General features: G+C 37.1%; 2 protein-coding genes across 9 annotated transcripts in view; both read right to left on the bottom strand.

Annotated features, from left to right (window-relative positions):
- Nucleotides 1-1,240: 1,240 nt before the first annotated feature.
- itih3b.2 (inter-alpha-trypsin inhibitor heavy chain 3b, tandem duplicate 2) overlaps nucleotides 1,241-23,475 on the bottom strand; it is a 52,043-nt gene continuing 29,808 nt past the window's right edge. Inside the window, exons 1-23 of one of the 2 annotated variants that reach the window (XM_022682572.2) lie at nucleotides 21,188-21,293; nucleotides 18,816-18,979; nucleotides 18,563-18,667; nucleotides 18,275-18,437; nucleotides 17,076-17,186; nucleotides 16,781-16,909; nucleotides 16,229-16,345; nucleotides 15,962-16,130; nucleotides 14,532-14,642; nucleotides 12,695-12,876; nucleotides 12,425-12,604; nucleotides 11,559-11,686; nucleotides 10,594-10,799; nucleotides 10,287-10,328; nucleotides 7,794-7,841; nucleotides 7,575-7,619; nucleotides 6,864-6,917; nucleotides 6,622-6,702; nucleotides 6,421-6,525; nucleotides 4,848-5,019; nucleotides 3,276-3,424; nucleotides 2,452-2,527; nucleotides 1,241-1,473 (exon numbers count right to left, since the gene is read on the bottom strand). In XM_022682572.2, coding sequence (XP_022538293.2) covers nucleotides 1,365-1,473; nucleotides 2,452-2,527; nucleotides 3,276-3,424; nucleotides 4,848-5,019; nucleotides 6,421-6,525; nucleotides 6,622-6,702; nucleotides 6,864-6,917; nucleotides 7,575-7,619; nucleotides 7,794-7,841; nucleotides 10,287-10,328; nucleotides 10,594-10,799; nucleotides 11,559-11,686; nucleotides 12,425-12,604; nucleotides 12,695-12,876; nucleotides 14,532-14,642; nucleotides 15,962-16,130; nucleotides 16,229-16,345; nucleotides 16,781-16,909; nucleotides 17,076-17,186; nucleotides 18,275-18,437; nucleotides 18,563-18,667; nucleotides 18,816-18,979; nucleotides 21,188-21,262 — 2,721 coding nt within the window. In that variant the 5' untranslated portion in view covers nucleotides 21,263-21,293 and the 3' untranslated portion in view covers nucleotides 1,241-1,364. Of the gene's footprint in view, nucleotides 1,474-2,451; nucleotides 2,528-3,275; nucleotides 3,425-4,847; nucleotides 5,020-6,420; nucleotides 6,526-6,621; nucleotides 6,703-6,863; nucleotides 6,918-7,574; nucleotides 7,620-7,793; nucleotides 7,842-10,286; nucleotides 10,329-10,593; nucleotides 10,800-11,558; nucleotides 11,687-12,424; nucleotides 12,605-12,694; nucleotides 12,877-14,531; nucleotides 14,643-15,961; nucleotides 16,131-16,228; nucleotides 16,346-16,780; nucleotides 16,910-17,075; nucleotides 17,187-18,274; nucleotides 18,438-18,562; nucleotides 18,668-18,815; nucleotides 18,980-21,187; nucleotides 21,294-23,475 lie in introns of those variants that run through there. The other variant, XM_049471537.1, reaches the window with a different exon arrangement.
- The window catches only part of LOC111195448 (inter-alpha-trypsin inhibitor heavy chain H3), a 60,797-nt gene continuing 59,722 nt past the window's right edge, over nucleotides 22,401-23,475 (bottom strand). For all 7 annotated transcript variants that reach the window (XM_049471530.1, XM_049471533.1, XM_049471532.1 and 4 more), the window contains 3 exons: nucleotides 23,248-23,396; nucleotides 22,929-23,004; nucleotides 22,401-22,842 (listed from right to left, as the gene is read on the bottom strand). In XM_049471530.1, coding sequence (XP_049327487.1) covers nucleotides 22,728-22,842; nucleotides 22,929-23,004; nucleotides 23,248-23,396 — 340 coding nt within the window. In that variant the 3' untranslated portion in view covers nucleotides 22,401-22,727. The remainder of the gene's footprint in view (nucleotides 22,843-22,928; nucleotides 23,005-23,247; nucleotides 23,397-23,475) is intronic.

The following is a 23,475-nucleotide window of genomic DNA, read 5'->3' as shown; positions in this document are numbered from 1 at the left end:
GTGCTCTTATCTGGGAAGCTGTTAACTCGTAGTTTCTGTGGCTGGTAACTCTGATGAACTCTTGGTCTGCTTTTCTTGGGGCAGTCCTGATGAGTGCCAGTTCCATCAACATAATAAACTCACACACGGTCTTTGCGACTGCATTTGAGGAAACTTTTCAAGTTCTTAAAGTGTATTTTTGCCAAGTTGTGCAAAGCTGTCATCTAAGCAAGAGGAGCTACTTTGAAGAATCTAAAATATAAAACATATTCTGGTTTGTTTAACACTTTTGTGTTCAAAAAATAATTCCACAGTGTTTTTCTTTTTAACTGTGTGTAAACTTGTGACTGGTACTGTATATATCAGGGGTGTCCAAACTACGACGAGGTATTTTAGAAATAAAGTGAAAGTTGGCCTGCTGTTAAGCAGGTTTTATAATGTGAGATTCAAAGTTGGAACGCTAGGTGTCAGAAACGGGCCAAAGAGTCTAAAAGCGGAGAGGGTGCACAGTTGTAGTGCAGAAAAATGGGCCAAAGAGTCTAAAAGCGGAGAGGGTGCGCAGTTGTAGTGCAGAAAAACGGGCCAAAGAGTCTAAAAGCGGAGAGGGTGCGCAGTTGTAGTGCAGAAAAACGGACCAAAGAGTCTAAAAGCGGAGAGGGTGCGCAGTTGTAGCGCAGAAAAACGGACCAAAGAGTCTAAAAACGGATAGGGTGCGCAGTTGTAGCGCAGAAAAACGGGCCAAAGAGTGTAAAAGCGGAGAGAGTGCGCAGTTGTAGCGCAGAAAAACGGGCCAAAGAGTCTAAAAGCGGAGAGGGTGCGCAGTTGTAGCGCAGAAAAACGGACCAAAGAGTCTAAAAGCGGAGAGGGTGCGCAGTTGTAGCGCAGAAAAACGGGCCAAAGAGTGTAAAAGCGGAGAGAGTGCGCAGTTGTAGCGCAGAAAAACGGGCCAAAGAGTCTAAAAGCGGAGAGAGTGCGCAGTTGTAGCGCAGAAAAACGGGTCAAAGAGTCTAAAAGCGGATAGGGTGCGCAGTTGTAGCGCAGAAAAATTGACCAAAGGGTCTAAAAGTGGAGAGGGTGCACAGTTGTAGCGCAGAAAAACGGGTCAAAGAGTCTAAAAGCGGAGAGGGTGCGCAGTTGTTGTGCAGATTTTATTGTGTACAGTATGATCGAGGCACAGTACTAGTCCCACCTGAAAAAAGTTGCCGACAAACATATTGTCCATACTGTCCATACAAAAATGTAAAACAAATATAAACAAAAGTTAATTTTTATAATAATTTTATTTGTAATCAGGTACAGCAGGCGTAAGAATCACCTGACGCTTGGTCATTGTTCTAACAGGTGCGCTTTTCTCTCTCTACATTCCAGAGATGCAGGTAAGAATCCTACACACCTGCGAGGTCAGAGAGCTCCCCCTGCAGGGCGAACTGATACGGTACAAGCCAGCACCCCACATACGGAGCTGCAGGGAAGCGGTAGTCTGTGGCATAGCTCCTGCAATAAAACAAACATATTCATTTAATTACAATATTTTTTAAATATCAGGCAGTGTTCACAATAATAATAATAATAATAATAATAATAATAATAATAATAATAATAATAATAATTCAGTGAGAAATAAAGACTTAATATGTTGATTCAGAACCACTGAGAGAAAACAAGAATCAAGAGTGAAAACTCCCTAATAGCACAATAAAGAACCAGTGAAAAATAGAACCTCTCTAACAGCATGAAGAATTAATACTAAGGATCCAATATTCAAAAGAATACAGTTTATAAAATTATCAGTACGAACTACTTAAAAGAACCAAGACTCAAAAGGAGAAAAAAATTAAAAACATGAGAAACAATCACTGTGGAACCAAGACTCAAAAGGAGAAACTATCTAAGAGCATCTGAAAGAAACACTAATGATTTAAAACTAGATAATTCTCTAAAAACAGGTTTAAAAACTACTGAGAGGAATCAAAACTGAGAACCAAAAATAAAATCTTTAAAAGCATGAGTGAGAAATAAAAACAATGTAAAGTCTTCAAGAGCATCAAGAACTAATAGTAAGGAAGCTGAAATTAAATGAAAATCTAAAAAAAAATACAACAAAAAAACACTGAGGAACCAAGACTCAAAAAATAGGAATTATTTAAGAGCATAAAAACAAAAACTACAGAGAAGAACCAAGACTCGCAAGAGAGCATAAGAATCAACCACTGAGGAACCAAGACTCAAAAAAAGAGACTATTTAAGAGCAAAAAAGAAGAACTACAGAAGAACTACCAAGACTCATCAAGAGAAATTCTCTAAGAGCATGAAGAAGAAAAATTTAAACACTGACACAAGTGACATTACAGCGATGTTACCAGAACCTTTAAAACATTAAATAAAACTTAAACAGAAGTCATGAGGACGATTGTGAAGTTTATGAGTTTTACTGATTTTACAGATTAAGTGAAGCTGATTTATGGTACTCACCAGGTTGCTTTCACCTCCTGATTCTTGATTTTAATCCGGGATTCTGGTAAATCCTCATACTGAACAGTGTTTTTTCCTTAAAAGCCAGACATTTAAAGAGTTATTTTTGGGCATTGGGTCAGGCATTTATACACTAATCTAAACTCTTAAACTCTGTGAATGCAGCATCATTCGGAGGAAAGCACAGTGCCCCAGCTCTGATACATCAGCTAACAGACACCTGTGCTGACCTACATAATTGTAGTGTAACATAAACATATACACACACACATATATATATATATATATATATATATATATATATATATATATATATATTTCGGTACCACTTTAAAATAAGACTACCTTTATAAAGGGTTTATAAATGGTTTAGTTTATTAATGGTTACTAATTAGACTGTAAATGCCTTAAAAAATCATTAATAATCAGTTATAACACATACGTAGAAGTGTACGTAGACCTGTAGTTTACCAAATAGTGAACCCACAGCCACGTAACTGATTATTAATGATTTTTAAGGCATTTACAACCAAATTAGTAACCATTAATAAACTAATTGTAAACCATTTATAAAACCTTTATAAAGGTAGTCTTATTTTAAAGTGGTACCTATATTTCTTTGTTTTGGGTAAATATTCTAAAATTAAGCACTTTTATTCTCTGTAATGGAGCGTTGGTGCCCCCTAGTGGAAAGTGGTGAATTATAGCAGATAGATTTTCTGGAGAAGTAGAGACAGTTACTCCAACAAAAGCCTGTTAAACACTTAACTCTTAAAACTCTGTTTATATATATATATATATATTTTTTTTTTTCTTTCTCTTACCCAGAATCCCTTGCAGACTGACATCCTTGGGTTGTTGGCGAACAGCAGGCCACAGGAACGCTTCTCCGTTTTCCTCGTGACGGAGGAAAACAACGCGCAGGCTTCCCACGCTCACGTCCAGTTCCTTTTTTCTCAGAATTAAAGTAATACTGGAGAGTAAAATGTAAACATTTTAAACTAGTGGTTTTAATCGATTAAAAAAATATTCAGATTAATTACAAGAGTATCCTGTGATTAATTAAGATTAATTGCATGTTTTCTTTTTCTTAAAATTGAGCTTTTAAAACGGGCATTTAATAGTAGTGTCAATCGATTAACTGAGTTCTGTGATTAATTGTGATTAATTAATCTTTCTCTTCTCCTTAAAACTAAGGAGTCTTGGAGTCTTGGTGTGGTGTAGTGGATAACACCACTGCATGCCAGTGAGCTACCACCCACATCATGTATGAGACTAGGGTTCAATTCCCAATCTGGGTGACTGGGTATACTGCTCTACACTATAATAAGAGTCCTTGGGCAAGACTCCTAACACTACACTGGCTGAAATCTGTAATAGATATAAACTTGTAAGTCGTGTCAACTAAATTATATAAATGCCCAGATGAAAAAAATATATACTTAATTGTCCTTAAAATATACTAAGAAATATCTAAGTTTGTACTTACTTAAAATATATTAAAAGTTCATTAATATTATGCTATCATTAAATGTTTGACTACACTTTTAGTTGAATGTAATTCAATATACTTCTAAAATACTTATTTCCAAATATACTTTTGTACATTTTTAGCGTGTTAAAGTGTGTTAAAAACAACTGTTACAGAAGTTCACTTAAAGTACAATGCATCATGTAACTTTTTAGAAAGTAAATTAGATTATTACTACTAAGTTAAAAAAATAAAAGTAAATTTGTAACTGTAAAATATATACGGTAATATATATATATATATAAATTATAATATATAAATTATAATATATTTTTATACCCAACAAAGTATACTAGAAGTGTGCTACCTACAAAAGACAGGAACACGATGCATATATATTTGTACTCTAATGTAAATATAGATTGCATATATTTAACATCAATTCGTAGGACATTTAATAATAATATACCTGGTGTATAATAAATTGTGATACAGTTGTAATAATTATTATTATATGTATTATACTTTTACTGTAAGAATATTTAAAATATGGGGTTACATACATGAAGTAGTTTAAATGTTTAAATGTTACTTAAGTATATTTATTTAAAATAGTTCCATTTTAGTACAGTTAAATACACTAAGCACAATTTAGGTAAGACTTTTGTATTATTTTAATACTGTAATTAATGTATAATAAGTACAAAAAAAGTTGTTCTATTTTATCACTCTTTAAATATACTGAATAATAATAATGTGGCTACAAGAACACTTTAGTGCACTATAGTATAATAATGCTTAATATACTTGAATCTACTGTGTTCATTAGGGTGTATAAATGTTAATGTAAATGTAAGCTCTTAATAATGTGTATTTAGACGTGAATAAAACACTGTGTGTTTTGTATTACTGCAGTAGTCGGTACCTGTCGGCCTCCACCCTGATGAACTCCTGCCCCCAGGTAAACGTCTCGCTCCGCTGCTCTTTGGTGAAGGTGATCTCAGTGGGGCTCAGGACCAGCTTAACGTTTTCATTTTTGAAAATAAAATCAATTTTCTGGAAGACTTTTGGCGTGTCCTGACCCTGCATCGAGAAACCTGGGAGAAGAGAGGAACACAGGAACTCCATGTCATGTTTAACCCTAGATTGACCTTTAATATTATTCAGATAAAATAATAGGAACTAGGGTTACTATACTGAAGTCATCCGAACTATGAAGAAAAACATAGGGAATTATTAAGTAAACAAAATCTGTTTTATATTTTAGATTCATGAAAGCACCTCTTGCTTAGATTATACAGTTCTGCACATCTCTGCTGGATTTTCTCAGTCAGTTTTATGAGGTAGAATCACCTGGAATTCAGGCTTTCAGTTAACAGCTGTGCTGAACTCATCAAGAGTTAATTACTTGTCTCTTAAATCTTTGAGATCATCAGTTAAAGTAATGAATAGTGAATATTTGAGTAATGTTCGAATCCAGATTACGCCATAGAAGGTTCAAGTGCAGTCACAAAGACCATCAAAAATGTTATGATGGAACTGGCCATCATCAGGATCAGACTTTGTTGTACAGGACACGTTCATCAGAAACCGCTTAAATGAGCAGCTCCTGAGATGAGAGCACATAAACGCTTCTTCACAGAGTATTTTGGTTTGTTTAACACCGTTTTTAAGTTACTACATGATTCCTTATGTGTTCCTTCATAGTCTGATAGATCACTTCACTGTTCATTTACAATAAAGGCTGATTTTGTATATTAATAATTTCACAGATGTGTGTGTCACGAGTATGCAACTAAATATTAACTAAACAATATATCGGCCTGCACCAGTTGAGGATAAAAGGGTGTTTTCACAGCTGTAGTTGGTTTCTACAGTCTGGATAAGTTAATGAGTTTGTTTATTTGGAGAGTTTCCCAATCTGTTTGGTTTGTTTTCAGACAGGCACAAACTTAAATGCACCAGAATGTGCACCAATAAACCACACAAGAACATATTTAGCACATATATAGTGTTCCAGCGCGTATATATGTGCAGTGTGAAGCTGCTTTAGCACAGAATGCTGAAATGCTGCATAGATGTACACATATAAAACAGATTTGCATTGCTGTGAGCAGTGAGCGCTGCACAGACCCCGTGTATAAACAGCGTGGAGCAGCAGTAGAGACAGCGTTTGTTCATAGCTGTGGTAATTAGCGTTATCTGGTTAACATTTCAGGTTAAACTGCATCTTATCAGCAGTTCAGCTCAATTAAAAGCAGTATATTTGATAGCTAGTTGATAGCTGGGTTAGATAGCTGGGTAGGATTAAGGCCGGATGATGTCCTGTAGCTGGTCTTGGTCTGGTTGTTTTGATTCACACCCGAGTGTGATTACTGTTTTCACACCTCCTCAACTGAACCGCACTAAAAGTACAAACCAACCAGAGTCCGTTTTAACGGAATCAAATAGTGCTGGTATTAAAAAAACGCCCTAAGTGTACGAACAGGACGCCTCACCTGAAGCAGGATCTTTCAGGAGGTTCAGTTTTTCTGGAACATTAAGGTCATAGCAGAGCGGTGAGGTCTGATCAGAGGAGGAGATCAGGAACCTGACGCTGCTCTCTGTTATAAAGAGATAAAATAGTTATAAACATGTTATACAGGTGTAATGAGCAGAACCTGAAATCTCAGTATATATATGTACTGTGCTCAGTGTACCTGCAGGAGTTGGAGGAGGAGGAGGAGGAAGAGTAGGTGCACTAATGACTTGCAGGAGCTTCACATTGAGAACGCTTAACCCTAAATCACAAAGCAATAACAAAACCTGTGAATCTGATATTAAAACTCATGAAATATTTATATTATATTATTGATCACTTTTACACATGATCAGCCAGCAATCTGCACGCTGATGAAATGTGCTTCTATATACGAGCTCAGTGGAGGCTCTGCACACGTACCATCAGTCACTGCTAGGTCCAATGGATCCATCAAAGACTGAGTAGATAGAAAAGCTTGAGAAGGTGAGAAGAACAGGTGGAAAAATGATCACTGTTATCACTGGAGAACATCTCTTAACCTATTAAAGCCAAGTGTATCATATTTTACTCATCAACTCATCATTATATCCAGTCATATGAAAAAGTTTGGGCTCCCCTATTAATCTTAATCATTTTTAGTTCTAAATATTTGGGTGTTTCTAACAGCCATTTCAGTTTGATATATCTAATTACTGATGGGCACAGTAATATTTCAGGATTGAAGAAAATGTGCAATATGCATTCAACCAAAATTTGACCGGTGCAAAAGTATGGGCACCCTTATCATTTTATGGATTTGAATACTCCCTATTACTGCCTTTTACTGACTTACTGAAGCACAAAATTGGTTTGTTAACCTCACTGAGCTTTGAACTTCATAGCCAGGTGTATCCAATCATGAGAAAAGGTATTTAAGGCGGTATTTAATGTCTGTCTGTCTTTCTGTCTGTCTGTCGTTCTATCTATCTGCCTGTCTGTCTGTTTGGCTATCTATCTATCTATCTATCTATCTATCTATCTATCTATCTATCTATCTATCTATCTATCTATCTATCTATCTATCTATCTATCTATCTATCTATCTATCTATCTATCTATCTATCTATCTATCTAAGTTAGGTTTAATTTTACCTCCAGATGGGTCTGGATGTGCTGGACGTCTGACGGTGAATAATTCTGCACACAGAAACAGAGAGCTTAAGAGCTGATAAAGGAAGAGACTCAGGCTTCAAATAAGAAACTTAGAAAAAGTCAAAAATACTAAATAAAATGAATGAGTTCTCTCTCTGAGGAAACCTCTGCTGCTCACACACATCTCAATTTAATAAAACATATTATATATATTCATACCTGGTGTTTGCTCTGGTAATCTTGAAAGTTTAAGTGCAGTCCTACTTCCTGTAGGAAAAAAAAAACCTTTATTACTGAGCCAATATACAACAGGTCTACATTCACTACCTTCACAAATTTTACTGGCTGTTTATTAGTGTCGTGTTGTTCGCGAACAAATCGAGGGACGAATCATTTGAGTGAACGTACTGAATGGAATCACTTCCTCAGCTGATTCGTTCCTTTCTCAGTTCAGTAGTTGAGCTCAGAAGCGACCGTGCAGGCCGGTGTTCTGTCGAGTTTTGCTACCTTGTCAAACCGCGCTACCCAAGTAGTATTTCATTTTTTAAAAAGTTAAAAATACAAAAAAGCACCATATTAAAAATCGTATTATAAAATACTCTCAGTAAAAACCTAGGTAGAATATATGTCTGTTGTTCTATCTATCTATCTATCTATCTATCTATCTATCTATCTATCTATCTATCTATCTATCTATCTATCTATCTATCTATCTATCTATCTATCGTTCTGTCTGTCTGTCTGTCTGTGTCTATCTATCTATCTAGCTGTCTGTCTGTCTGTCTATCTATCTATCGTTCTGTCTGTCTGTCTGTCTGTGTCTATCTATCTATCTATCTATCTATCTATCTATCTATCTATCTATCTATCTATCTATCTATCTATCTATCTATCTATCTATCGTTCTGTCTGTCTGTCTGTGTCTATCTATCTATCTAGCTGTCTGTCTGTCTGTCTATCTATCTATCGTTCTGTCTGTCTGTCTGTCTGTGTCTATCTATCTATCTATCTATCTATCTATCTATCTATCTATCTATCTATCTATCTATCTATCTATCTATCTATCTAGCTGTCTGTCTGTGTGTCTGCCTGCCTGCCTGCCTGCCTGCCTGCCTATCTATCTATCTATCTATCTATCTATCTATCTATCTATCTATCTATCTATCTATCTATCTATCTATCTATCTATCTATCTATCTATCTATCTATCTATCTATCTATCGTTCTGTCTGTCTGTCTGTGTCTATCTATCTATCTAGCTGTCTGTCTGTCTGTCTATCTATCTATCGTTCTGTCTGTCTGTCTGTCTGTGTCTATCTATCTATCTATCTATCTATCTATCTATCTATCTATCTATCTATCTATCTATCGTTCTGTCTGTCTGTCTGTGTCTATCTATCTATCTAGCTGTCTGTCTGTCTATCTATCTATCGTTCTGTCTGTCTGTCTGTCTGTGTCTATCTATCTATCTATCTATCTATCTATCTATCTATCTATCTATCTATCTATCTATCTATCTATCTATCTATCTATCTAGCTGTCTGTCTGTGTGTCTGCCTGCCTGCCTGCCTGCCTATCTATCTATCTATCTATCTATCTATCTATCTATCTATCTATCTATCTATCTATCTATCTATCTATCTATCTATCTATTCGTTCCTTTCTCAGTTCAGTAGTTGAGCTCAGAAGCGACCGTGCAGACCGGTGTTCTGTCGAGTTTTGCTACCTTGTCAAACCGCACTACCCAAGTAGTATTTCATTTTTTAAAAAGTTAAAAATACAAAAAAGCACCATATTAAAAACCATATTAGAAAATACTCTCAGTAAAAACCTAGGTAGAATATGTGAATTGGTTAAATCACTGTATTAGCTAAAGTTTAACGTTTAATAGTTTTTTGAAGTTGATTATTGTTTTTTAAGTGCAGTTTGTTTAATTCTCCCAATAAAAACATAAGGAATTATCATAAAAAAACATGAAAAAATATTGAAAAATGTTGGTTGGCGCATGCGTAGTGTTGTAAAGAAGCACATATCGATGGGTAGCAGAACTCGACAGAACACCGGCAGGAGAACTGCTGTGTGGTTCACTGAACGTACTGACTCTCCCGTTTACTATTTAGTTGCATACTTGAATAATTTTTATTGATTTATTTTTACAACACTCTCGTCTCCTGGTCCCGGAAGCCGTGAACTAAACTGAAACATAAACCGATCAGCCGTGTATCAGTTAGGTGAGTCGGAGTCGCAGGCTCCTCCTGCCAAGCACTGAACGATTCGGTGAACGAATCTTTTGAACAAATCTTTTTAGTGAACTGATTCTAATGATTCAGTTAATCTAAAAGAGGTGTTCTACGGTGTTCATCACTACTGTTCACGAGCCAACAGTTATAAATAGAGCTGAGGTAGGTAAGAAGACTGGCTGCAAATGTCTCTCTGTAAATGTTTCAATAACCTGTGACTAAAGTAGCACTGCTGAGCTACATTTATAACTAGAATAGCGCTGCTGAAAACAAATCGATGATCAAAAAAAAGCACCTGCCTGCTGGGATATGAAACAAGTTAAGTGTTTAAGAAATAGTTTTAAATTGTAGTTTTGCACTTAGTTATTTTTCTTTCAAAAACATGACACACATTTGGGCTGTTTAATTTATGTAAAGGTGAAAAAGGTTTAAAATGAATAAAAAACTGCAAAAAAAAGGCTTGTAAATGTACCTCCCACTCGGCCATGGAGCCTGAGCTTCCTCGGGCGGTTTGCTACAGGAGAAAAACAGACAGTAAACAGTGTTTTAGTCAACAAATATCAAATAAAGAGGTGTTTTTGTATGTTTTTCATGATAATTCTGTTTTTTTTTTGTGAGCTTACTTAAAGACAAATCTACAGAACCACTTAGTTAACTGCCTCGTTAACACATTAGTGCCCATTCCATCAGTAGAGAAATGACATATACAACTTACAAACAGCATATCAGCTTTTTATTAAAATGACTTATTGTATGGGTTGTCATGTGTCTCCACTTACCAGGTCTGAGCATAGACATATCTCTCAGACTCTCAGTATAAATGTCTGGCTGCTTCCCCTCTTTAGGTTTGTGGGCGACCTGTGTTTCTGATTCCTGGGGTTTGGTGACCACCATAGACGTCAGCGGAGTCACAAACTTGTACTTAAGAGAGAGATCTAGAGCTTCTTTCTTGTTTTTTTCTTTCTCCTCTGCTTTAAGAGTCAATCTGAGACACAGAAACACAGATATTAACATTAACACGCTCTAAATTCACTCATTTGTTTGATTGTTTTAGATTGAAGATGATTTTTTTTTAAATTCTCATATTTATATTATCTTCTTAACATGTTCACGTCTTTCTGTAAAACAGAGTGTGCTTATAGACTGATCAGCCATAGCGTTAAAAAACACCTTTCTAATAGTGCGTAGGGCCCACTCTTGTTTGTTACCCCTTCCCCTCGTTTCCTACCCCAGGTGTTTCCTGTTTCCCAGTTTGTGTAAATACTCCTGGTGTTCCTTTGTTCTCTGTCCTGCTTTTTGTCTGGCCCTGTCATGTTAGACCCTGTATGTTTTATCACTGTTTTAGTCCTCAGTCCTGCAGTTTTGTTGAAATTTAGTTTCTGGTTAGTTTTCTTTAGTTTATGTGTCTTTGTTTGCTTGCTTTGCTTGTTTATTAGTCTTCTTGCTAGCTCTTTGTTTAATAGTCTTTGTCTTTTTGGGTCTTAGTCCTAGAGTTTTTTTTTGTCTTTATTTTTGTCCTTTTGTTTATAATGGAACATGCATTTGACAAAATAAATGTATTTTTTATGTTTATTTCCATTAATACAGAGCAGCTGTGAGGAATGTTAACCAAGGGCTTGATTAAAAAAAGTCCCCCACCCGTCCCCTGTTATTTCACTCACTGCCTAATACAGTAACCAGATAATCAATGATATCCACTGGTTTTATTGTAATGGCTGATCGGTGTAGATACAAAAACACTCACTCTTTCTCCAGTAGCTGCTTCACAGTGAGGTAGGCCCACAGCCGCTGGATGAAGTCCTCATGTTGGGGCAAAATACCAATGAAGTCTTTGATTGATACGGAGTCCTGGAAAGCTACTTTATCACTTTTCTGCAAAAAAAAAGAGAATAGAAAATGTGGAAGAGATACATACTGTACGGTGGTTGCTAGGCAGTTGCTATGGCACCCCAGATTGTTGCTATAGTGTCTGAGGTAGGGTTGCTACTAAAGATTACGTTGTTAAATTAGTTTCTCCTGTTGACGCCAAAACTGGCATTAAAGTTAAAGTTCTCAGAAAGGTCAGTTTATGTGACTTTACATTAGTTTTATATTGGAATCCCCTTAAGGCCAAGTGGACGTAGATGAGAACTTGGTAAGACTGATTTTAAATGAGTGAAAAACATGAAGACTGAGCATCCAAAGACTTTATGACCATAAATAGTCGTTTTCCTACTCTATCAAACCTCATTCTTAATGGAAATTCGATTAATGACAATAGAGCTTTTAAGCTAACTCCTGAAAAAACCTTCAAGATCTCATTTTCTATCATGAACTGTCACAATAACGTACAATCACAGAGCGCTGGATTCTTAAAATGAGCGTTTTTTCTGGGATTAAAAGCGTGAATTCAGCTGTAACTGGAAATATCTGTGCAAAACTGTGCTAAACAGAGGTGCACAGCTTTCCAGACATGCGTTTACAAGCACGTGCCCAGCCATGTGGATGGAGGCCATGCGGTTTCCTCGTGTTTATTAGGTTAGGGACTGGAAGATTGACTGTCAGGGTCTCCTGTTATCCTGTTTAAACCAGCTGTCCCCCATCAAGCTCCTACTTTGATTAAATTCTTACTGAGATGGCGATGACCTCCGTTTGGAAAGTGTCCAGGCTGTTGTCTGTGATCTGACCAGCCACCACGATCTCCGAGCCGTTGTAGTAGTGGCTGAAACTGGTCTGAGTGAGATTTGCTGCTCCAGTGTAGTTCAGCTGGACGTTCCTCAACAGAGGAACTGCCACCTCCTCATAGAAACCCTATCAGACACAACAAAGCTTTAAATACTGTTAAAGATCCACAGAAAGAGACAGAATTTAGACCCAAATCACACTGAAATTCTGTCCTACCTGTAGCTGTAGATCTGCATCAGAATCTGCATAGATCCTGCGAGCGAGTCCACTGTTCTCCAGAGCCATCTTCTCCAGAAAATCAAAATTAACATCAAATCCAAACCCCAGACAGTACAGAGGAAACTTGCCCCCGATGGCCTCTTTCACATTGGCCTGAATCCTCTTTAAATTAGTTTCACCTGTAGGAGACAAAAGAGTGGCATTAATAGAGTTAAAATTCTCTCCCTGATTTAATTATCACATATATATTTGAGGAAATATCCAGAGGTTCTACATTGTGTTTGGTTGCTGTGGTGTTGGTAAGAGGCTGCTGTGGTTCCCTGGTATATCCTATGGTGTTGCAATGTTGTTGCTGGGTGCTGTGGTGTTGCTAAGTGTTTACTGTTGTGTTGCAAAATTAATAGTATGGTATCCCAAGTGGTTGCTGTGGTGTTGCTAGGCGGTTCCAAGTGACTGCTATGGAATTTCAGGTGATTTCTATGGTGTTGCTGGGTGGTTGCTTGGTGGGAACTACATTGTTGCAAGGATATTGCTATAGTATTTCAGGTAGTTGCCTTGGTGTTGCTGGGTGGTGTTGCTGGTGCTTTAGCACCCCAGATTGTTGCTATGGTGTCTGAGGTAGGGCTGCTACTAATGATTACATTGTTAAATTAGTTTCTCCTGTTGAAGAAAAAAAGTGACATTAATAAAGTTAAAATTCTCTCCCTGATTAAATAAATCACTTGAATATATTTGAGAAAATTGTCTGAATGTTTTAGATTTCTAGGTTCTACATTGTGTTTGGTTGCTATGGTGTTGGTAAGAGGCTGCTATGGTTCCCTGGTATATCCTATGGTGTTGCAATGTTGTTTAGGGGTGGTTGCATTGCTATGCCATTCCTACTGGTTGCTATGGTGTTGCTAAGTGTTAACTGTTGTGTTGCAAAATAATAGTATGGTTTCCCCGGTGGTTGCTGTGGGGTTGCTAGGTGGTTATAAGGGACTGCTATAATATCTCAGGTGATTTCTATGGTGTTGCTAGGTGGTTCAAAGTGACTGCTATGGTATCCCAGGTGATTTCTATGGTGTTTCTAAGTGGTTTTACGTGACTACTATGGTATCCCATGCGATTTCTTTGGTGTTGCTAAGTGGTTCTAAGTGACTACTATGGTATACCAAATCATTTCTATGGTGTTGCGAGGTGATTCTAAGTGACTGCTATGGTATCCCAGGTGATTTCTATGGTGTTGCTAGGTGGTTCTGTTGCTATGGTGTCCCAGGTGATTCTTATGGTGTTGCAATTTTTGTTTGCAGGGTGGTACTGGTTGCTATGGTGTTGCACTGTTGTGTTTAAAGAATTAAAGGGATGGTATCTCAGGTGGTGGCTGTGGTGGTGTTGCATGGTGGTTGCTTGGTGGGCACTACAGTGTTGCAGGGATACTGCTGTTATATTTCAGGCAGTTGGTTTGGTGTTGGTAGGTGGTTGCTATGGCACCCCTGATTGTTGCTATGGTGTCTGAGGTTGGGCTGCTACTAATGATTACGTTGGTAGTCAACAATTATAGATTATATACAGTATAATAGATATTATTTTGTTACTCCCTGTTGAGGGAATAGTCCAGATGTTCTAGTTTGTATTCGTTTTACATTTTGCATTTTATATTTAAAAAATATTCTACAAATATTACATTTGGGTGATATTTGTAATGTTTAAAAATACTCTGATTTACATGACCAGGAAATTCTTATTCTTGAATCATATAAATAGCTATTATTTGAGCAGCACTAGGACTTTGCATTTTATTATTGTTATTATTATTATTATTATTATTGTATTATAATTATTGTATTACTACCTGAAGTGGGGTCTCCGTCAGTCAGCAGGATCAGGATGGAGGTGGATCCTTCTTGCGGGTGTCTGTTGATCATCCTAACCCCCTTCATCACTGCATCATTAATGTCTGTGGCTGAAATCAACAATTTAGAAATATTAATAACTATAAGTTAATGAATTTGACAGTCAGACTACAGTGTGTATGTGCTCTGAGATACTAAGTGGCTGCCGTGGTGTTGGTAAGAGGCTGGTATGGTTCCCTGGTATTTCCTCTGCTGTTACAATGTTATTGCTGGGTGGTTGCATTGCTATGCCATTCCGAGTGGTTGCTATGATGTTGCTGTGGTGTCCCTTGTGGTTGATTGGGTGTTTCTAGTGTTTTTGTATGTTTGCACAACATAATTATATTCCTATAGAGAAATATTCTGTTAAAATCTGCACTAAAAATGATGAGTAAAATTTACTTTAAAAAACTTTCGCAACTTTCTGCATTTGCTTTTTTAAGTAAATTTAATTTCAGATAAATTTAAGTAACTTCAACTCGGTTTCAAGACTTAAATGTTACACAGAGTAAATAAGTGAACTGAACTTCAGTCAATCCTTTCTTTTAGTAAACTTTACTTCATTTATTTTTACTGAATCAATCCTTTCTTTTAGTAAACTTTACTTCATTTCTGCATACTATATTACCTAATTACAATTACTTAATTCATACAATATTATTATATATAATTTTAGTTAAAGCACACATCAAATATTTACATAATCTCAAAGATTTATTTTGTAAACAGACCAAGTCTCACTGTCTCAACACATGGATGGATTTTAGTATACTACCATAAAGAATTTATTACATGCCATCCATGTGTTGAGTGTAATATATGTATTTTAACTAAAAATATTTAAATTTTAGGAATTATAATATATTATTATAGTATCATAAATTAGTTTAGTAATATTGTATAAATTAAGTAATTGTAATTAGGTAATATTTTATGCAAAAATGAAGTAAAGTACTAAAAGAAAGGATTGATTCAGTAAAAAGAAATGAAGTAAAGTTTACTAAAAGAAAGGATTGACTGAAGTTCAGTTCACTTATTTACTCTATGTAACGTTTAAGTCTTGAAACCGAGTTGAAGTTACTTCAATTTGTCTGAAATTAAATTTACCTAAAAAAAAGTAAATGCAGAAAGTTGCAAAACTTTTTTAAAATAAATTTTACTCATCATTTTTTCAGTGTGTTGCTACACAGAAACATCCAATCAATCCAATCACTAAATCTTAAATCACACAATCAGATCCATGAGTCTGGAGTTGGAGTTCTAGAGTTGATGTCTAACAAAAACTGTGGGATGAGTTACATAGTAAAAAAGTACAGAAAAATAAGAATGAAAAGGAACAAAAAGAAGAAGAAAAATCAAAAATCAATGTAATTTCTTAGGATAATTTTACCTCCTCGATCCACAATATTTCTCACGAACTCCTTCGCCGTCTCCAGGTTGCTCTCTGAGGCCTGAACGAGTCCATCCTTCCAGACGTCCACTTGACTATCAAAGCTGATCAGACCGAAGTGATCTTCTGCAGAAAGATCTCCTAAAATCTTCAGCAGAGCCTGACGAGTCTGAGAGAGAAAAACCTCCTCAGTCTCACTAAAATAATCACCACTTCAGTTTTATCTGCCTGCACATGTTTTATCCACACAAACGCGTTATTTTCCACCTGTTGGATTTTCCGGCCGTGCATGGAGCCGCTTCGGTCGACCACAAACACCACGTTCTTCGGGATTCGCTGGATATCAGTAGGAGCAAAGTAGTGCACGAAGTAGCCGTTGGATGTCTGACAAAAAGAGAAACATATATGTGTTAGTCTTATAATGAATTAATATAATATAGTATAATATAATAAACCATTAATACAAGAGATGGAGTGCTATAACGTCTAATATTGGCACAGCAGTGCGAATATTACATGTTATAGCACAAACCTCGAGTTGCTGACGCAGCATTACCGAGTAGCATCACAGCGCTAACACTCGGAGGAAAGCACAGCGACTCGGTTCCGATACATCAGCTCACAGACGCCCTGTGCTGCAGACATCACCCTAGCAGTGATGTGGAGAGAGAGCGCCATCTACTGTACCCACCCAGAGAGAGCAAGACCAACCTCCTGCTCATAGTGGCAGCGCTTTAGACCACTGGACCACTCGACGCCCCAGTAATATAATTTATTATCTTAATTATTGTAATAATCTGCAGTACAGTAAAGCCGTACCCTCAGTTCTCCACTGGGCTTCGGTCTCTCCACGTCGTACGTGATGATCAGATCTCCACTCATCCCGTTTTCTCCACAGACGTCACAGCTGGTCTGCTGATCACGAGTGGGGTAGAAGTTCACCCACGCCTGCATTTCCAAACACACAAAGCTTCTTTAATCTGCTTAGTTCATTTCAATTTATTATTCACACAGTTTTATATGAGTGTTAAATTGACTACTATTAATAGATGTAATAATAGATGTCAGAGTCTGGAAGAGTTTATAATAATAAATTGAGTATAATAATTCTCACCTCTTTAACAGATCGTGTGGTGGTCACAGCGTTGGTCAGATCTTTGGTGTTCAGTCCTCCTTTCACCTCTAGGAAGGAAATTCCCGGACTCTCGTGAATGTAGACGTCAATCTAACAGAGAAACAGACAGAGAGTGTGGAGTTCTGAGAGTTCTGCAACTGTGACTGTCTCTAAAGTTGAGTTTTGATTGTGAAACCCATGGGAGACTAAAGCAGAAGAGAAGAATGATTGGTCCCACTTTATATTAAGTCTCTGTAATAATTGTGTATTTATACATTAACAATCCATATAATAACAGTGTAACTACTAGTGACATACACATTGTTGTATTATTTGTGTGTTCCTACGTGGCTTGTGGTTCCATAAAGGCCAGATTTGTGGAGTGCATGACTTATAAATGTCCTGTGGACAGATTCTCCTGATCCACCTGAGCTGTGGATCTCTGCAGCTCCTCCAGAGTGATCATGGGCCTCTTGGCTGCTTCTCTGACCAACGCTGTCCTTGCTGGATCTGTCAGTTTGGGTGGACCATGGCCGTGTCTTGTTATTCTTGGCCTGTGAGGTTGTTTGAACTATAATATACGATAATATAAAACATAATATAAGATGCTTCTCCCCTGTCTCTCCCTGTGTCGCGCTCGGCATGACTTTAGTTTCCTCCCGTTTTTCTTGGGCTCCCTATCTCCTTACAAGAGCGTTTTTTTCCCCCGGCCACGTCCCAATTCACTAGCTGGGTGCAGCAGTAGTGTATTGGACCGCAACCCTGAGGACACGGGTTCGATCCTGCGTGAGAAGCAGTGTGTTTATTTATTTATTTATTTTTTTCCCCTTTCTTCTTGGGTTTACCTGCTTTGAGATCAACTGTTCTGCAATTGGGTTCAACAACCCTCTGGGCTGGAGAGCTACTAGTCTGTAGCACTCCATCCCATTACACTTCATTTAACAATACAGATTTTTTTTTTTGTGGCCTGATACCTAATAATCTATTAATTTGATTGAATTTGACATCGAATGTATTTCCTTTGTACAGTTTTTTATTTATTCTGAATGAAAAACAAGACGTCATTTAAACATCATTTAAAGGACTGGTTAAGACGCAATAAATACGTCTTTTTAACATATTTTTCTCACAGGGTATAGAGGAGATCACCCAGCTAAACTATAAGAGTTACGGCTGCTGTTTTCTGGGTTTTACTGTACCTTAAAATCTGCTACAGGCTGCATGGGCTGAGCGTTGATCAGTAGATCGTATTTTCCGTGGCGTCGCTGCAGCAGCTCCTCATAGGTGAGTTCAAAGGTGACTTTACTGAGAGCCGCGACCGTCACTGAGGTTTTAAACTCCTCCAGAGTCCGACCCACTGAACTGAGGAAAAACGAGGATGCTGCACTTTAATACAGTTCATAATCTGGTGTATATGTGCACAGATCAGCCATATCTTGCCTTCAATAAGAGGTTTAAGAGGTCTGTTTTTATTAATTAACTCATACCTGATCATTCCAGCACTTTCTCCTCGAGATACTGCATCACTGTACTGCTGCTGAGCTTCTTCCTTCTTTTTCACCACTCCATCATACGTCTTCTCCTCTATAGTCCTGAAGAAGACATGTTTCACACATTTAGAGAGGTGGGGAGGTATTAAAATGAAGTGAAATACACAATATTCCCAAGAAAATCTGTCTACATGTTCGGTGAGGATATTAAAAAATACCACTTGTTTCTGTTTGCATCAGATTTACTCACATTCTGAATTTGCTGATGAAGGCATTCTTGGGAATTTTGACCTCAAAATGGATTTCTTTAGATTCGTTGAGTCGGTTTGCCACTCGGCTGGTGATGACTGTGATGGCGTAGCGGCTGGTGACGGTGGAGTTGATGTGGAAGCTGTAGATATCAACATCTTGTTTCTGTGTTTAAGAAGAACAGGGATGTCAGGTATTTATTTATTTGTTTATTTATTGAGTTATACACAGTATTTGTATTCTATTTTACAGGGCAGTTCTAGGATCAGAGCTTTAAATGGGCTGAACAACCAATGAGACCATCAACTCCAACACACACAAGCTTAAAAAACACACTTTTATATTGCTGCATTCCTAATTTTAATATAAATTCCATCATTATAAAGAAAAGGCACCCAGATGTAAGTGTTGTATTGTGATACTCTTTGGAAGGAAGATCAGGATACCTTGTTTTCTTTTTTCTGAGTAACAATTTTTTGGATGACGAGAATATCAAAAACCAACAGTCATCACCTACAACATCGCCGGTTCGAATCCTGTTCATGCAGCTTGCCATCAGCTGCTGGAGCCCTGAGAGAGCACAATTGACCTTGCTTTCCCAGGGTGCTCTCTCATTAAATACATATGAAAGAGGGTCATATACTGAATAAACTGAAACAAGGGCAGGAGAAACGCTTTTTAAATGAGGGACTGAACCAGATCTAATACTCGGCTCCTGATCTGGGAATTACAGACGCAGACTGGGAGCAGAACTGGGAGCAGAACTGGGAGCAGAACTGGGAGCAGAACGGTGGTGTGGGATGTTGTTAAAGGTTAATGTGGAAGTGAGTACTCTCTGTTTGTCTCTCGTCTTTCCTGAAAACATACACAGACAACTCAAACAGATCTATCAGACTGAACCTTCACCTCAACCTGCAGTTTTACCTTTAAACTCTGTTTATTCTAAAGTCTTACTTCATACTCTCAATCAGATTTAAAGTATTTAAGGTATTTAGCAGATGCCATTATCCAGATATTATAAAAATATACTGTATGTGTATGACTAAAAACAACTCTAATAAACAACAAAAAATATAATATAATAGAAAATAATAAAAACCCTGCAAATTTCAGTAATATGCTAAAATACATCATAAAGAAATAGTGTAAATTAAACAGTATATACAGTAATAATGAACGTATATAAAACCCTGTATATTAAAATGATTTGAGCTGTATATGAAAGTATTTGGTGACATTTTACAATAAGGGTACATTATTAAACATTACTAATTATTAACTGACACTAATTAGGACATTATTAATCAGTACTAACGTATCAGTATTCAGTATTATTTACAACATTTAAATGCATAAACATTTAGTAATGTTTAATAGTGTGTTAAATTGTGATAATTAATAAGTAGTTGAGATAATACCTAAGAATTTAACAATGTTTATTACTGTATGAAGTACTGTTCATTAATGTACCCTTATGGTGAAGTTTTATCAAGTATTTTAATAGAGTTCACAGCAAATACTAGGAATAACATTAAAAACGTAAATCCACAAATTTAAGCTTATAAAATAAAAAAAAAATAAAAAAAAACAGAGGTCATTAATAGGCGTACCGCAGTCCGGGTCCGGCCCAGACGTTGTACAATCCGGACCCCAACTGATAAACTACAGAGAAGGATTTTATTCTGACAGTGTTTACTTAAAGCGGCGGAACTTTTCTTGTCTTTATGGGTTACGTGCACAGACCAATCACGTGTGGTGTAAGATCACCAAGCGCTCTCTTCTGCCAATCAGATCTGTGCAGACTGCTGCCCTAGCTAGTGAATTGGGACAGGGCCGGGAAAAGAGCCTGAGAACTGGTGGAAAAACGCCGAGCGAGAGAGAGAGACAGGGGAGGAATGTAAACAAAATCTGGCCAGAGAGGCATTTTATTATTATTATATATTTTTTTCATCGTAGTTCAAAAAACCTCACGGGTCAGATTATTTATATATGTATATATATATATATATGTATATATATATATATATATATATATATATATATATATATATATACATGATATAGCACTGAGTCATAACACAAATTAAGAATGGCGACGGTCCGGACCTTGGACTTATGAAATTTTCTCCAACTGGACCGTACTGAATTCTAATTAAATACATCCTAATTAACACTGTTCAGAGCTAAACTCCAGTACTATTGGTTTAAACTTTTTAACTCAGTTTTATCTTTTTGCACATTAAGACTAAAACTCAACAGATGAGACTCTCAGGTATTTTATTAACAGCAGAAATGTAACTTTAACTATGCACAGTTCCCGTAGTTTAATAACACCAGCAGCCGATCCGCGAGTAACACGACCTCTGAACTCACCCTCAGGGTTGGAGCCGTGGAGACGCAGACGAGTAAGAATCCGAACAGAGCTGCTACAGATTCAGCTCCAGCCATGATGAATTCAGCAGCACTGAGGTCTTTACCAGAACACGCATCCAACCAAACGCTGCAGACGCTCTGCTATTGGTCATTTCTGTATTTACACAGACACACCACGCTCTGTCACTGACCCCCTAAACGAACACTGCTGCAGCGAGAGCGGAGATAAGAGCTTTTTACTAGAGGAACATACAGTGTAGGAGAAACTATAGGATACTCACTGCACTTTGATTATGATGATGTGCTAATTCATAATAAGTCTTATATTATTATTATTATTATTAGTGGTTATTAATAATACCACAGTTAGTTCTGACTCTGCAATGTGATTGGCTGAGAGGGGTTCTATGAGTGCCGTTATCAGCCAGTAATGCACAGAAACACTAGGGCACTATTGAGTATGTCCGCCATTTTTCTAAATGAGTGTCCGAATCATTAGGGAAAATTGGAACGTAATTTTGAGGGCACTGTAAACTCCCATAATGCATCAGGTTTTATAGTAAACATCACTTCTTACTACTCAAGCTAAACGTGTCCCAGAATGCATCGTGATGAGCAGTGTTTTCTGCGGCTTTTCTGCCGCACATATTGATTTGTATTTAGGTAAAAAAATATATCTTTGTTCTCATCTGATCACAGCACTTTCTCCTTCCACATGTTCACTGTTCACGTGTTTCTACATGGACTTCTAATTGCTTTTCTTCAACAATGGTTTTCTTCTCACCATTATTCATACATAAAGGCCAGATTTGTGTTGTCCACATCCATCAGTTTTCAGATTCTCCTGATCCACCTGAGCTGTGGATCTCTGCAGCTCCTCCAGAGTGACCATGGTCCTCTTGGCTGCTTCTCTACTTATTGCTCATCTTGATGTTGTTGGATTGAATTGTGCTTTGTGAGATTTTCAAAGCTCTGGATATGTGGTGCTGTACACTTCTCCATAACTTTAATATACATGTTTGCTGTGTTCCTACATGGACTTCTAATTGCTTTTCTTTAAAAAAATGTATTTATTCTTCCCACTCTTCCATAAAGGCCAGATTCGTGTTGTCCACATCTATCAGTTTTCAGATTCCCCCACCTGAGCTGTGGATCTCTGCAGCTCCTCCAGAGTGACCATGGACCATAATCAATATTGTGAGAAAATGAGAAATTTTGAGATTTTGCCATTTCATTTTTTATTGTTACATTAAACTTTGTTCATTCACACGTTACCAAACCTATCCACAAACATCTTGACCAATTACTACTCTAATATAATTTGTGGTTCAGCTCTAATTTACAGTTTACTGTAATTTACGTCACTCATCACAGACAGATCACCAGTTCAAACATTAAGCGTAAAGCAGCACTACTCACATGTCTCTTTCTACAGTTTATACCAGCATTGCTTTCCAGCTTCTAACATTAAAGCATTTTATTTTCAACCAAAACTGATTCTTTTCTCTTTCTTCACGCTCTGGAAAAAAGGATGTTTTCTCTAAAGCTGAGCCAAAGTGAAGTCAGAGAGCTCTCCCTGCAGAGCAAACTGCAGCCGTACCACCCAGCATCCAACAATCGGGGCTGAAGAGAGTCTGTAGTCTTTAGCGGCGCTCCTGAAAATAATAAAACAACCGTTTACATTAAAAAACAGCACTTTACAGAAGAGCTGAACTGTAGTTTAGATATTTAGTGCGCTTACAAGGATGCAGCCTCTTCCTGATCACTGATTTTGATTATCAATCCAGGGAGCTCCTCATACTGCAGGCTGGTTTTTGCTGGAACAACATAAATATAAAATAAATATACACTGAAGTGGTGTCGTAATAAAAAAGCTGGACTGCTATGGACTGGAAACTCATTGTTTTTTAACAACAAATGCATACTGTCAAATACAACATATAACTTTCTGTGGTGAAAAAATGAACCACAATAATTTATTTCGCATATGTTTTATAGCATATATTTCCACCATGTATCCAAATGTTATTAGAAAAGTATTAGAAAAGTAAATTTTTTACCCAGAATGCCCTGTAAGCTGTCATGCTTGGGTTGCTGACGAACAGCAGGCCAGAGAAACACATTTCCACCTTCCTTATGAAGCAGAATCACAACACGCACTCCTCCCAAAGTGACGTCCAGTTCACTGTCCCTCAGAATCACCGACACACTGCAGGAACGCATCACATCACATCAAATCACATTACAAACATCACATCATTTCAAATTACAAAACATCACAATGCATA

The sequence above is a fragment of the Astyanax mexicanus genome, chromosome 24 (genome assembly GCF_023375975.1).
Source record: "Astyanax mexicanus isolate ESR-SI-001 chromosome 24, AstMex3_surface, whole genome shotgun sequence".
Taxonomy (NCBI): domain Eukaryota; kingdom Metazoa; phylum Chordata; class Actinopteri; order Characiformes; family Acestrorhamphidae; genus Astyanax; species Astyanax mexicanus.
This window is presented reverse-complemented; position numbering and strand designations above follow the sequence as displayed.